Source organism: Aspergillus mulundensis, assembly GCF_003369625.1.
Source record: "Aspergillus mulundensis strain DSM 5745 chromosome Unknown scaffold_5, whole genome shotgun sequence".
NCBI classification, from domain to species: Eukaryota; Fungi; Ascomycota; class Eurotiomycetes; order Eurotiales; family Aspergillaceae; genus Aspergillus; species Aspergillus mulundensis.
Genome location: NW_020797893.1, coordinates 330,351 through 344,741, shown reverse-complemented (window position 1 = coordinate 344,741; position 14,391 = coordinate 330,351). Strand labels below are relative to the sequence as shown.

General features: G+C 51.1%; 5 protein-coding genes across 5 annotated transcripts; 2 read left to right on the top strand and 3 right to left on the bottom strand.

Annotated features, from left to right (window-relative positions):
- Positions 1-123: 123 nt before the first annotated feature.
- DSM5745_05471 (uncharacterized protein) lies at positions 124-1,250 on the bottom strand (the record flags this gene model as incomplete). Its single annotated transcript, XM_026747487.1, has 2 exons — positions 124-1,159; positions 1,213-1,250. 2 exons carry the CDS (start codon positions 1,248-1,250, stop codon positions 124-126), a joined length of 1,074 nt encoding a protein of 357 aa, XP_026603319.1.
- A 2,250-nt stretch (positions 1,251-3,500) lies between these two features.
- Positions 3,501-4,615, top strand: DSM5745_05470 (uncharacterized protein; the record flags this gene model as incomplete). Its single annotated transcript, XM_026747486.1, has 2 exons — positions 3,501-3,505; positions 3,556-4,615. The coding sequence occupies 2 exons, from the start codon at positions 3,501-3,503 to the stop codon at positions 4,613-4,615; spliced, it is 1,065 nt and encodes a 354-aa protein (XP_026603318.1).
- Positions 4,616-5,098: 483 nt separating this feature from the next.
- On the bottom strand, positions 5,099-6,154 carry DSM5745_05469 (urease accessory protein UreD; the record flags this gene model as incomplete). The annotated part of the gene is made up of 1 exon (XM_026747485.1): positions 5,099-6,154. The coding sequence occupies one exon, from the start codon at positions 6,152-6,154 to the stop codon at positions 5,099-5,101; it is 1,056 nt and encodes a 351-aa protein (XP_026603317.1).
- Positions 6,155-7,039: 885 nt separating this feature from the next.
- Positions 7,040-10,727, top strand: DSM5745_05468 (cohesin subunit IRR1; the record flags this gene model as incomplete). The annotated part of the gene is made up of 2 exons (XM_026747484.1): positions 7,040-7,541; positions 7,612-10,727. The coding sequence occupies 2 exons, from the start codon at positions 7,040-7,042 to the stop codon at positions 10,725-10,727; spliced, it is 3,618 nt and encodes a 1,205-aa protein (XP_026603316.1).
- A 1,507-nt stretch (positions 10,728-12,234) lies between these two features.
- Positions 12,235-14,169, bottom strand: DSM5745_05467 (karyopherin alpha; the record flags this gene model as incomplete). The annotated part of the gene is made up of 3 exons (XM_026747483.1): positions 12,235-13,149; positions 13,200-13,709; positions 13,933-14,169. 3 exons carry the CDS (start codon positions 14,167-14,169, stop codon positions 12,235-12,237), a joined length of 1,662 nt encoding a protein of 553 aa, XP_026603315.1.
- Positions 14,170-14,391: the final 222 nt, after the last annotated feature.

Sequence of the window (14,391 nt, the reverse complement as noted above, 5' to 3'; positions counted from 1 at the left end):
TGTACTGTATATAAAAGCATCCATAGCCTGGACTTCTTATAGATATTGAAGGCAAAAGTCATTGCATAATTCTTCTACCAACAACTAATGCGTAGAAGTAGCAATCAACACTGGGTATCTATTTCAAGCCCCCCTCTTCTCCGCCATCAACCGCCGATATTCCTCGACAATATTCCTCCGCTCATTCGCAAGCTCCTCTCGCCTCCTCAAACTTCCCACAGAAGCAGGCACATTCGCAACATCCACCTTTGCCCCACCACGCACCTTGAATATCTCCCTCGGCTTCTTCAACTGCGGCGGCTCCTGCGCAACCTCAAACGGATTCACGCCTGCCCTCTTCTTCTTCAGCTTCGCCCATGGATCAGGTCCGTCATCGTCCTCGCCTCCCTTCCTCTTCTTCGCACCACCAGAATGGTTCGGATTCCTCTTCTTTTTGCCAGCCTCAACCTCCCAGTCCTTCCACAGCTGCAGCTGCTCCTCCATCTCTTCCTGCCGTTCCTCCCGCTCCGCCGCCTCGCGCTCCTTGATCCGGGCGTCGTCCTCACGCCACTGCGACTGTAGCCTCTTCAGATGTTTTTCGTGCTTCGTTGTGCGCTGCTCGCGGATCTTAGGGAGGTCGTTAGATGTTGGTTTGTTCGACCGCTTCATATCCGCGAGGGGCATTTCGCGGTCCACGCGAGCCGCGAAGTCAGCCAGTTTCTCGCCAGGCAGGATCTTCGGCGCGACCGTCTTCGTTTCTACCTCTTCTGGCTTCGTGGTTGTTGTGACTGATTGCTTCTTGTTCTTATTCTTGCGCGGAACAACGGGGGTATCGCTTTCGCTGCCGCTGTCACTATCGCTGCCATCGCCATCGCGTCTCCGCTTTTTGCTCTGCTGCGTCTGCCTTCTCTCCTGGAACTGCATCAGTTGTCGGAATGCGCGCGGCGTATCATCCTCCAAGGCAGATTTGCGTCTTGACGTTGCAGCAATCGCTTTTTCGTTTGGCTTTGGCGCGGGCGCCTTGCCGTCTGTTGCGTGGGGTTGAGATTTCGGCTTCGCGTTTGGATTTCCGGTTCGCTTTGATTTTTGCTTGCCGTTGAATTTGTCTTTCCCGCTGGGTTTTGAGGGATCTCTGACCGGGAGGGATTTGGCTATTAGGGATGGCGGGAGGTCGTAGGTGCTGTTGAGAGTTTTGTAAATAATCGGGTTTAGATCAATGAAAATATAACATACCTTTCGTCATTTTGCCGGCGCTTGTGTTTATGAGGCATTTGGGGCTGTTATTCAATGCTGTTTCTAGCATCGGTTCTTGTCTGGGATGCAGTATTTTTTTGCGGACTTAAGCCTTATCTTATCTTGGCTATCTTATCTACGTAGTCTACCGCTTTCCGTTGTCGTTTATTCTGCCACTGTATATACATCTATAGGTGCATAGCCTATGTTTAAGCCAATTGTCTGTCCGTAATCCCTTGATATATTTGCTATTGTATGTCAATTTGGCTTCACCGAGATCTTATCCTCGGTATCCCCTCAATGAACATTTGCAGTTTGTGGTAGCGCGTTCATTTGGAAGTGGCAGTAGAGTGGAAGATCAACAAAGCTACAAGCTGTATATCACTGTCTTCGTGATTAAAGATCTCGCAGACTTCAGAAAATCTCTTGTTTCAAGCACTTCTGCCTGGCGGCTGCCGCGTAGCAAGCTTTTGTGGCGTGGTCTGTTCTGGTCTGTTCCGCGTAGTCCACGATCGAGACAACTACCTTGACCTAGTCCAAGCGCACCTAATCTAAGCTCCCAGAACAGTGTCGGGCTAACGCAATACTGCCGTGGTTTGTGAAAGTCAGACAATAATCCAAAATGCCTCACCTCTTTTGGTCGCCTTGCTATAATGAGTTTGACTCAGACTCGTATTTTGCCAGGTAGAGCGGAGTAGATAGCAAATCATGTCTTCCTGGCGGTATCCTGGAAACAACATCATACGTATGCTAGGGCCGACTTCGTCTATTTTCGGTAGCCCTTGACTTCATAGTAGGTGATAGGCCGCTAGGTATCCAATGCTTACAGACGTTGGTCCGGATATCGTGTTTGAGCATGTTCTTACTCCAGTGGCGCCAATTGCCCATGAGGTCGAGGAGAAGTCTGTATGTTTCGAGGAATTCGCAATTTCTGCCACGGACCGATGTAACCCTAACAAGGAACTGAGTACCGTAATCATGAACGAAGTCTAGCACATCAGAAAAGCGAAAATGGGCAATCATCTCTGCCTGGCAAGTTCACATCTGTATATGCTCGCGGCCTTCGGGGGCTCAGCAAAACGACAGCGGCGCGGCGAAACTGAGGTCATGACCCTGGGAAAGGCGATGCTTGAGTGCTGGAATGGAACAGGAGACAGACCTATACTAAAAGAGCTGCATATACATCTCGGAGGCTTGTATGTTGGAAATGTAATGAAAGACAGGCCGCGTCATCTACATTCGAAGATAGATCAGGTCTGCTATATCACAAGGGCTGTTAGCTAGCGAACGAATCAGTCTGAGAGAAACCAAGCGGCGGAAAGGGTGTTCTTGTCCCTGATAAGCCTCCGAGTTGCAAGGGGCACCCAAGTAGTAGCGAGCGAGTGGGAAGGAGAGTAATAGTGCTACCTGGATAATGAATCTGGGAGACTTTGTGTGAGGTTCTATGGCCGCCAGGGTAGGTTGGTAAGTTGGATATTGAGTCTACTACTGATGATGAATAATGATCAACAATAGGGTCCGTGGAAAGCAGAATGCTTGCAAAGGTTGTGGATGGGGGGTTATATTTGGCTTGAAGAGGTGATTCAAATGACCAATGAGGGAGGACGATGCGGCACATGGCCGTTTGGATCATCTCCAGCGTCTGGATCACCGATGTTCCCGCCAACTGCTCCGCGCGGGCGACGAATCCTTTGCTGCCCCCGGCGCGCATGCTTCGGACCCTGAGCCTGAAGATGTGCTACCACGGGACTAACAGTTCGATCAAGAGGGAAAGAAGGGACCGGGTGTGGTGGGAAGGATAAATACTCCCTTGTCCGCTGTTCGGCTCAAAAAGACGGTTGAGTATGGCTACCTAGATATTGCGCCAATCCTCATTCTTAGTCATGTCGTCTTTGTCCTCCCCTCCTCGTTATTCTCAACAATTCTTTACCCCTCTGCTTCCTGTACAGCGCGATGTCTACTCCGACAGCGAAGGGAAGACTTACAATAAAGGCTCGGTCAATAAAGCAGGCATTGTTGGCTGTCGTGAGGTATCGGAATCTACTTACGACTCCGACTCGGAAGAAGCTCGGCAACGGGGCAGACAGAAACAGGACTCGCTATGGGCCCGCGGGTTGGCTATAGTAGTCTCGCCGTTATTTGCTTCTTCCTCGGCCAAGATCGAGACATCGGATGCCTCTCGTCCTTTACTTCCACTTCACGCCAAATATTCCAAGCTCCAGCCCCGATGGCTCCGAACGCCGACCCGATCCTGCTGCCTTCTATATAGTGTGGTGGCCTTTCTCGTCATGTTGTAAGTGCCCGGCTTGCTTCCGCGCCAACGGAATCTAACAAATTTCCTAGAGGAATTTTCCAGTTTATTTCCCTCGCTTGTGGCATCGTCATCTCGTTCTTCCCTGATGAGATCGATCGAGTAACGGGTCGCTGGCGGCAACCTCCAGATGCTGATCCTGCGGACATCACTCGCTGGCCTACAGACATTTCACGGGATATAGTCCCTGTTTCATGCCATTCGCATAACGACTACTGGCGCCGTGTACCTCTATATTCCGCCATTGAGGCTGGGTGTACAGGCGTCGAGGCCGATGTGTGGCTTTTTGATGACGAACTCTTTGTTGGCCATACCCGCGCGGCTCTTACCCCTAGCCGCACGCTACGAAAGATGTACATTGATCCTTTGATGAAGATCCTGGGCAAACAAAACCCCATTACTCATTTTCATCCCGACACTGATCAACCCCGAAATGGGGTCTTCGACACGGATCCTTCACAGACTTTAGTTCTTCTCATCGATTTCAAGACTGATGGAGAGGAGGCTTGGAACTATGTATACACCCAATTGACGCCGCTCCGTGAGAGTGGCTACCTAACCTACTACAACGGCAGCGACATTATCAACGGCCCCATCACTGTAGTTGGTACAGGGAATGCCCCTTTCAATCGGATCGCAGCAAGCACTACCTACCGCGACATCTTCTTTGATGCGCCGCTTAATCGATTAGTGAACAACGTCGACCGGATTGATATCAACACGCGTCTGAAAGGGCGGACTGGTAATGCCGGCCAGGGCATGTCAGGAATCTCCGATGGGGATATTAGGCCGGACACTTTTAACCTGACCAACAGCTACTATGCCTCGGTCTCTTTCAAGAAAGCCGTGGGTGTCCCATGGATGCTCCACCTTACAGATCGCCAGATACAGACAATCAGGGCCCAAATCAGGGCCGCTCACCGGCAAGGCCTCAAGGTCCGATACTGGGGAACGCCTGACTGGCCAAGGAGCCTGCGAAATCATGTTTGGCGGGTCCTAGCCAGTGAAGGCGCTGACATGCTCAATGTGGACGACCTTGTGAGCGCGACAAGGAAGGACTGGGCGCCTAGCTTCTCCGACTGGTGGCATTGAACCCAATTTCTTGGGTGAGACACCGAGGAAACTGTGATCTGGTTCAACAGTGAGCATTTGTCCTGAAGTAAGGCGTTTGGTTGTGGGACTCAGAGTTAATCTATACCAGGACATGGTCATGATAACCACAAGAGACTTACGATGCGTCGTTTCTGATTACGCCTACATGGCATAGACCATGGCTTTTATGATTTTGTTACGTTTGAATATACCCCCGAGCGTTGCGATGTTTTTGCTGCATGAATTGGAGGCCAAGGAGGCCTACTTGCGACGACACAACTATCTCCCACCTTCACTTTTAGGCCTTTCGAAGAATATTCTACTAGACTTAGATTTCTATAGTTCAAATTACAGTCACACGCAAAACATTTGATTTTGGGTATCATCGTGACAACAGAAAAGGAAAATGCCCTGGCGCGGATATCTTGAGGCGAGCAGATCATCATGCGCTCTATATCTATAGACAACGCTTTCTTAAAATCATCATAGGCAGAGCAACGCCTCCTCACCAAACTCCCTGGCTATGCTCCCCTCCTCTCTCAAAATACCGCCCAGCCAATCCTTCGCCGTCTCGAAATCTGCCGCCCCAAACTTAACAAGAACACAGCCCGCCCGAACATGCGCCGCAGTAAACGTCACCCGGGAGTCGTAGTTCTGCGGAGCCTCCGCAGCGGCAGGGGCAGAAGACGACCAGTTTCGCGCCCCAATACGCGGGAGCGAGGTGAACTTCTCAACGAAGAAGGATGAGAGTTTTTCAAAGACAGGGCCATAAAGGATCAAGGTACCGATCACACCATGGGGACTTGTACGTTCGCGAATTAGAGATCTGGGTGGATTGTTTCCGGCTTGAGGACTGGCGGAGGTTTCATCATTGAGGATCAATGAGTCGCGGAGGAGAAGCTTCTTCTTCTCTTTCTTCTCGTTGTTTTCAGAGGACGTAGGTTCATCCAGCAGCCATATTTCGTTCTTCCCCTTCCAGAGATTGAAGTCCCAGTTTTCGCCGCGTGAGGAGCGACCTTGCGTTACCCAGTCTAGGACGCAGAGGCTGCTCCTACATGAGCCCTTCGCTATGTTATCAACGGTAAAGGTTTGGATCTGTTCGTAGCGACTGTCTTTGAATGGCGCTGAGGGATCGGGCAGGTAGCATAGCGCTGCTTCTTGGCCGATGCGCACGTCTAGTGTCTGACGGCTTTGATCTGATAAAGTGCGCCCCGGCGATGTTTCTGTTTTGAATATCTTTGTGCTGCCCTGAGGGGTTGTGACGACGAGCCTGGTGCGCGGCTCCAGCGTTATCGAGACATCGATCTGGTCGCCTGGCAGGAGGCCGCCACCGTAAGTGAGGAGGTATAGATGGACGGGTTGAGAGGCGGAAGGTGATGCAGATTGCGGCACGAAGCCCGGCGTGCGCGTGAGGAGTTTGAGTGGGTATTTGTATGTCAGAGTGCTGAGGGAGGGATTCGCGGGGGGAAGTAGCGAGAGCACGACTTTGCCTTGCCCAGGCTTTGCGATTGAGGACTCGAAGGGCGACCTGACTGGCATTTTGGTTGCTTATCTGGCGGAGATCTTTAGGGGAGGAGACACGAGGTTGGCGGAGAGAAAGATTCTATATTCAGCGGCTTCAAATTTAACGGCATGACGAGACTTCTTATAGGCAATGTCGACGATCGTCGGATGTGATGCAACCGTAGACGGTGTCTTGGACTTGGACTTGTGAGGTCCTTCTGCTTGACCGGGACCGGGGATATCTGCGAATGTCCGGGCCCAAGAGTGGCTCTGGTCCAACCGCTTGAGCTCAGTGCTGCGTAAAAGCGCTCCGGCGGAGTTTCTATGGACAGCTTGCAATCAATGCACATATGATTGAGGGCCTTGGCACCCCAATACAGACCGTTACACAGCTTTCAAAGGTGTCGGTGATGGAGCAGAATGGATTTCCATTACGGCATCAGCACGGCCTTCTCCTCTTCCCCGCAGACAGCGCCGATCAGGTCTCTACAGGGCTAGGGCTAGTGCATCATGTGATGCGCATAAGACAGAATTACTAATTGTGAAACGTCTGTTGTGCCTTAGGAATGAGGCATTAACAGGCATCAAAGCGCGTCTTGTGCCCGTTCGCAAGTCTCAAGCCAACTCCGCGTCCTCCACTCTCCCTTACTCCTCCCTCGTCGAGTCTCATCCCGACTGGCGCAGCGCAAACTTGATTCATTGAGTGTCAGTACTTTCAGCCGTATTTATCACTTTTCTCGCCCCATCGACAGGTGGAGGATAACGCGCGCGCAGCAACACCATATCGTCGCGTTCCGTCTAGCCCGCAACAACCCCGCGCTCAAGCACAGTCTTCGCTCTTCATTCGCCAATGTGCGTGGCATAAACTATCGGAGCATATAACTACCGCTATATTGAATCATATCCAACTCTGCGAGAAACATGGAGCCCGAGTTACGCTTTTCCTCGCCCCAACCTGCATTGACCCAGGACACCGCCACGCCGTCAGGAGACAGGAGAAAATCCAGTCGGGCGACGCGCAAACCCGCATTATTCTCACAATCTTATAGCGATGCCAATGGTGCGACCGCAGGCGGCGCCAAACGAAAACGAACAACTACCGGCGACGAAAACGAAGATGGGACTCAAGACGCGTCGGAGCCAGAAAGCGAGGAAGTAGAGGATGATGATGAGCCTGATGAGGAGGAATTACGAGAGCAGAGGCGCGCTGCACGCAGAGCATCTTCCAAGAAAGCATCTTCGGGGACGAAAAGCAAGCCCAAGTCGCAAGGGCCTCGCAGCGCGAAGAAGCCCAAAGTAACTGGGAATGGGATAGGAAACCAGCTGCCTCTGCGGCCCGCTACGAACGGTAAAAAGCCTGCGTCGCGGCCGAAAAGACCGCAGGTACGACCGAGTTTGGCTGCTGGCGAGAGTGGTCTTTATGGTATAGTTTGCGCTTCCCTTGTCTTCGATTTGAGCTGTCTGTCTTCGAGCTAATATCTATGATTCTTTAGCGGAGGTCTTCGGCAAGGGACGTAACGCGGAAACTGTCGCGGCAGAATGGCTCACACGGTATCAGGAGTCGCAGACCACTGCGATGCGCGATTTGGTCAATTTGGTGCTTAGGTCTTCGGGAACAGACATCCTGGTCTCAACAGAGGACATCGAAGATGTTGACCATATATCACAGCGCGTTACGGATGTTCAGGACGAATATGCTGCTGGGGGCATTTCCGACTATCCTTTGATCTCCAAGTCTCGAAAATACAGGTCTTTCCAGCCCGTTTTGGAAAACTTTTTCGTGGCTCTGATGCAGACCTTGCACCATTCTTCGATTCTCTACGACGACAAAGTCCTTTACGAAAATCTCCAGTCTTGGCTGTCATCGCTTTCTTCTTCTAACTGTAGACCTTTCAGACACACCGCAACCGTTGTCGCTTTATCAAACATGAATGCCCTCTGCGACATTGCGCGCGAGGTGGTGACTTCGGTTTCAACTTCCCGAAAACAGCTGGAAAACGAAAGAAAGAAGAAAACGGTCAACAAAGGCCGGGCTGACGCGATCAAGGTGTCTATCCAAGAAGGCGAAGCTAAGCTTGAACTCATAGACGACCTTCTTAAGGACGGAGTGAATATCATCTTCGTCAACCGCTACCGGGACGTTGACCCAAAAATTCGTGCAGAGAGCATAGCGGCGCTAGGACGGTGGATGCGCAGTTACAGGGAATACTTTTTCGAGGGCCAGTTCCTTCGGTATTGTGGTTGGATCATATCCGACAGCGATGTCCATACGCGGTCCGTTGCACTACAACAGCTTTTGAGCATATACTCGAATAAAGACAACATTGCTGGTGTGCGTTCCTTCACTGAGCGTTTCCGCCACCGGTTTGTGGAAATAGCCACTCACGATTCGGACGTTGGGATGCGTACCATGGCGATTGAGCTGCTTGATCTGATTCGGGATGCTGGACTAATCGAGCCTGCTGATGTCGACACTATCGGCAAACTCATCTTCGACTCCGAGGCGCGCGTGCGCAAGGCGGCGGGCCCCTTCTTTGTCGCAAATGTCCAGGATGTTTTCGACTCAACGGTTGAGGAGGTTGCGGATGAGATAAATGAAGTATTTGGTGATGATGAGGACGAAGATGATTTTGAGTCACCGAAACGTTCATGGATCAAGTTCAAATGCCTTGCAGACATCATTCAGGCTTATGATACTCCAGAAGACGAATCTACCCCTGAACTTAACATCAAGTCTCGTGATGCCCTTTCGGGTATCTCGGTGGATTCACGATTTGTGCTTGCCACCGAAGCTATCTACCCGGTCTTTAGTGAGCTGACAAGTTGGCAATCTCTGGCCGGCTACCTTCTTTTTGATCATTCTCAGATCGACGATGAACCCAGTGACGATGACACCAGCGGGATGGTCAAAAAGCTGTACAAGATGCAGGAGGGCCAGGAAGTAATCCTACTGGAGGTGCTATGTTGTGCTGTTAAACTCCGGATCCTCGACGTTGCAAAATCTGATATTGACAAGCGGGGCCGAAAGATCAAGGCACTGACCGACAGAATCCCGGAGCTACAGGAGGAAATCGCTCATGGCCTTGCTCAAATCATCCCGCAGCTTCTGAACAAATTTGGTTCTACACCTGAAGCCGCTGCTGCGGTTCTCCGATTGGAGCACTTTGTGGACCTTGATAAGATTCAAGATCTTCAAAAAGACGCAACGGCCTACACGTCCTTGCTGAATGACATCAACAAGCAGTTCCTGACCCATTCCGACCAAGATGTCCTATCTGAAGCTAGCGTTGCTTTCCTCCATGCGAAGAGCTCAGATGATATGCGCGAAGCGTTGGAGAGCAAAATTCAAGAACTTTGGGATGACATGGTCGATACCCTCGGCAGGCTCTCTCAACAAAAAGAAGTGACGAGTGACGACCCATTACCGCCTTCAGTCTTGAGCGAGCTCAATAACACTGTGACCAGGATCTCTAATCTTTCTAGTGTGACGGATTGCACACAGATCCTAGAGACACCTCCCTCCAGCCGGTCGAAGGGACGGAGTAAAAAGGACTCAGAAGCTCTGTTCAACACAATGTTGCAACTGGTGCAACGAGGCTTAAGGGTGGAAACACCGATAGAATCCGATGAAGACGAGGACGGAGCGAGAGCAGAGACTGAGGTGGTAATTAACAGTATCAGGACGCTCTTGTTCTACTTCATGTGGAAAGTACAAACTCTACGAGGGTCCTTACAGTCTGGAAAGGCAAAATTCACGACATCCTATTTCGAGGCTCTGACGAAGAGCCGAGAGTTGTTCGTGGAGGCTCTTGTTGATATCATGAAACAGCGGTCCGGATTGGACGATGTGCGCTTCGCCGCTACTACCACTCTTCTGGATCTCCAGACCCTGTTTGGTACATTGCGGAACATTGGCCCCGGCGCTGGCAATGATGAAGATACCATCTTCCAGACCCAAAGCCTAGTACATGAGTTCGACGACAATGTCCAGACACTGATAACGAAGATTCACGGGATTGCTCTGAGAACACACGCGAAGAAGTCACGCGTTCCCTTCGAACCTGCAGAGGACGATGCTCCAGCCTCCGATTCGGAGCTCGAAAGGGAGCCTGAGGAGGAGGACGAGGAGGGTGATCAGGCGCTCCGCGATGAGCGGCTGCGAACAAAAATCGTCGCAGAGCAGCGACTATGCGAACTTACCGCAAAGCTCGTACTCGCCATCATTGGACGCATCATCGATTCCTCTGGGCAGTTGAAGAAGAAGCTGCTGAAGCATAAGACCCAGCTTGGTCCGAACTACCGCGAGGTTTTGGTTTACCTCGAAGACCGGCCCGCAAAACGCGCCGCTTCGCGTCCTGCTCCGTCTAAAGAGAAGCAATCTGCTGCGCAAAGCGCAGATAAACTCCAAGCTGGACCTGCACCCAGCAAGGGCCCTGCACAGGCCAAGTCCACTGAAAGGGTCGATGAAGAGTCTGACGAGGAGCAGCAGCGAGCCAGTGACGAAGAGATGGAGGAAGATAACATCGCCATCGACAAGGATAACGATGAAGACGAAGAAAACGAGCTCGCAGCCCCCGAGCCAGATGACGATGAGATCATGGGTGATTGATCCTGTGGCTTCTCCTCTTTCTCCTTTTGTCTTTCTCCTTCCCCCTTGGTTTAGCTACTCCGCCCTCAACAAAACTCGGTGTATACGGCGCTTGACTTCTACATGTTCAGATTCATGACTTGATTTATGTGCTTCTATTTTCTCACTGGCCGCTTTAGCATAGGTCTAATTCTTCTCTGATTTTCTCCGCAATCTAGTACCATACACTCCCGTCTGATTCGACTCTGCTTCCTGGTCCAGCACCTTTTATCTATTATTGCCTTCTGTTTGACGCTGTACACTGTACGTTAATTTGCGTTCTCATGTAATGGATTTGTGATATCCTTCTGGAAGTGGCTGTATCTGTAAGGCAAGTTGACTCGTTCTCCACCTTGCTTGGATCTTGCATCTATCCATTGTCACCTAAGATCGTTGCATTGGTCGCATAGTGCCGCGATCTTCCAGGTTATGTTGGAAGAAGGTCTAATGGAATCTCAAATATATATTGCAGGGTTAGCGGTCCATCACCTAGGCATAACCAAGCTTTCGCCTATTGCGAGTGATAAAAAAGACAGAGCGTAGATGCTGGGCTTTGATCTGAGCAAGTATTATTGACCAATGATCTAGGAAGCATGGGTGTGAGTTAGTTGCGTTCTGTTTCTGTAAGCCACCATGATATTGTTGACTACGTATACGGAGAAAACCAGCCCATCAACCAGGTACTTCTTTGTGCTTAGTAGACGTTTGATTGTGTCCTGCATTTCAAGAGACTCGACTCTGCTCACTCATCGTAAAGGACTAACAAGGTAAGGCCGAGAGAAGAGCCTTTCTTTGCAGGGAGCAAGATATTATCAACATCGGGCTATATTCTTTGGTCGAGCAGTCCAAATTCACCAATGTAGTCGCGGGATGGGTTGCTAATCAGACCGGAAAAACTACACGTTTAGGTTCAAATTCTTCTTTTAGGGCGTAGATACGAATTCAAACATACAAGCAGACCTCCTCCATGGAACAGATCGCGCCTTGATGGGAAAATGGGGTTATGGCAAAAGGTAACAGAGAAAAACAACCAATTTAGAACCTATAGACAATTACGCCTGTGTATGAGGAATGCTAGGGTGACCTGTTAAATAAAGGGATACATGACGGTGAATCTTGTTTATCGCGAAATATCAAACCATAATAAGAAAGAGGAATATAGAAGTCCGACGAAATAAGAACAGTTGGAACGTCGAGGGGTAAGAAGGGGAAATGAAGAACCGAAACATCCTCGCGTGGTATCTGAATTATTAATCCCCCGAGCCCCAGGCAAGTCCTGGAGAACAATATCCAGCTCGAAGAATCAACGTGCCATCACTGCAGGAGACGATGTGAAATCCTGCGGCGAGGAATTGCTGACTGCACGTAAGCAACGTAGACGCGAATCGAAGCCACAATCCACCACCAGGAGGGAAGGGGCTGAGGGGTTGAGCATTAACTTTGCCCGAGATCGTTCTCCTCTTTTGCTGTTTTTTTAATCTTCCTCACTTTACATATCCATAGAATCGCCGCCGTTAGCACCGCCGAACGAGAAACCACCGGGCTGCTGTTGAGTAGCGCCAAGGGTGAATCCTGTCTGAGTTTGTTGAGGGGCAAGCTCATCGATGTCACCAGCGGCCTCATCCTCATCAGAGAAGTACTTCTCGATGATGTTGTAGGCCTTCATGTAGATCTCCTCGTTGGCGTTGTTCTGGCAATCGTGAATCTTCTCCATACCACCAGCCTCCTCAATAAACAGAGCATAGCGGTTCACGTGAGCGTCACCCTGGCCAGCCTCCTTATCCATCTCACCGACCTTAAGGATGTTTTCAAGGCCATCAAGAGCAACTTGGATGATCTTGTTATCGGGGCACGCCAGCAGGTCACAAAGTGGCTTGATACAGCCCTGGGTGACGAGGTAGCGGATCTGGTCGGGCTTCTGCAGACCACCGGATGTGGCGTTGGAAATGGCCCAGCAAGCTTCCTTGCGCGTCTTGAAGTCGCCATTGGCAAGAAGATGGACAAGAGGAGGAATGATACCAGCATCAACAACGGACTGGATCTGGCTGGAGTTGCCAGCAGTGATGTTGGAGATAGTCCAGCAAGCCTCTTTCCGGATGCCATCCTTGGTTGAGCTGAGAAGGGAAAGAAGGGCGGGAAGAGCGCCACAGTTGATGATAACCTGCGTCTGAACATCATCACCAGTGACGATGTTGCCGACAGAACGGAGGGCGGGCGTCTGGACCGAGGTGGAAGCGTGCATCAGGAGCTCTACGAGGCGACGAGGAATACCGGCTTCGATGACAGCCTGAATTTTCTCATTGGGTCCGTCGGAGAGGTACGAAATAGCCCAGCAAGCATCGATGAGAACCTCATCATCAAGCATGTAGATAAGCTTGGAGAGAACAGGGAGGGCGGGGGCAATCTGATAGAACGTTAGCAAGGGCTACACCCTTATATGCTGGGGTGACATACCGTGTTCCAGTCGGGTTGGGGGGTCTTGCCACGGCAGAAGTTGCTCAGGGTCCAGGTGGCGTTGCGCAGCATGCTGATTTTGCGACCGTCGTTGATCAGAGTCAAGAGAGGACGCAGAGCGCCGGCGTTGAGAACGAAGTCGCGGCATTGAGGACTGTCACCGGCAATGTTACCCAGGGCCCAGACAGCCTGCTCACGCACATCGGGTTCGGGGCTGCTCAGAAGCTCGACGAAGATCGGTACAGCGCCAGCCTCGATGACGACCTGAGTCTGTTGCGCAGATCCAGAAGCGATGTTGGTCAAGGCCCATGCAGCCTCGAATTGAACCAGGGTGTGAGGAGATCGGAGGAACTCCACGAAGCGGGAAACAACACCAGTCTCGATGACGCGCTCGATAGGAGGGTTACGTTCCTTGGAGAGGAGCTTTCTGAACTTGGTCGTCGCTTGGATTTGAGCTTCAATCTGGTCGGAGAATACACCCTTGACCATCTCGGGCAACTCGACATTGAGCTGAACAGGGTCATGTTAGCCTCCTCTGCAGTTCAAAAAAAGACATCTAATATATCAGAGCGCTCGTTGTGAGTGTTGCCCCGGAATAGCACCGGCTTAAAGTTCCGGGAGCATGTTCGGGCGGTGAGCCGCTGCGAGGGAGAAAGGAGCCCATGAAGTATGCCTCGGGTCACCAACACAACCAGCAACGATGCTAGAGAAGATAACTAGAACCATCACGTACCTCACTCTCAATGGCACTCGCTTCATCGTCACTCTCAGCGGCAGCCATGCCACCTCCTACACCGATTCCGCCATCCCGAGTCTGGATACCACGTCGCTTGGCCAAGTTTTCTTCTCTCTTCTGCTTTCGAATCTCGACTTGCTGCTCCTCACGACGACGACGGAGCTCATCAGGCCGGAACTGGTTTCGAGCCTTGTATTGGGTGCGGCGATGCTCTGGGATGTAGCGTTCGGCCATGGTTGCTGAGGTGAGGGAACAAAAACAAAGCGGTTACTCAGTCAAGGGAGGAAAGGAAAAGTCGGGGGCGCAAAGAAGAGAGGAAAGAAGTGAGTTGATGAAGATAGTCAAAAAGGCGAAAATGAAAAGTCCCAAATAAAGGAGGAAAAATTATAGGCAGATAAGGGAGATGGAAAAGCCTTCGCGGGGCAACTGAGAGTGAAAGAAGAGGGGTGCAAAATA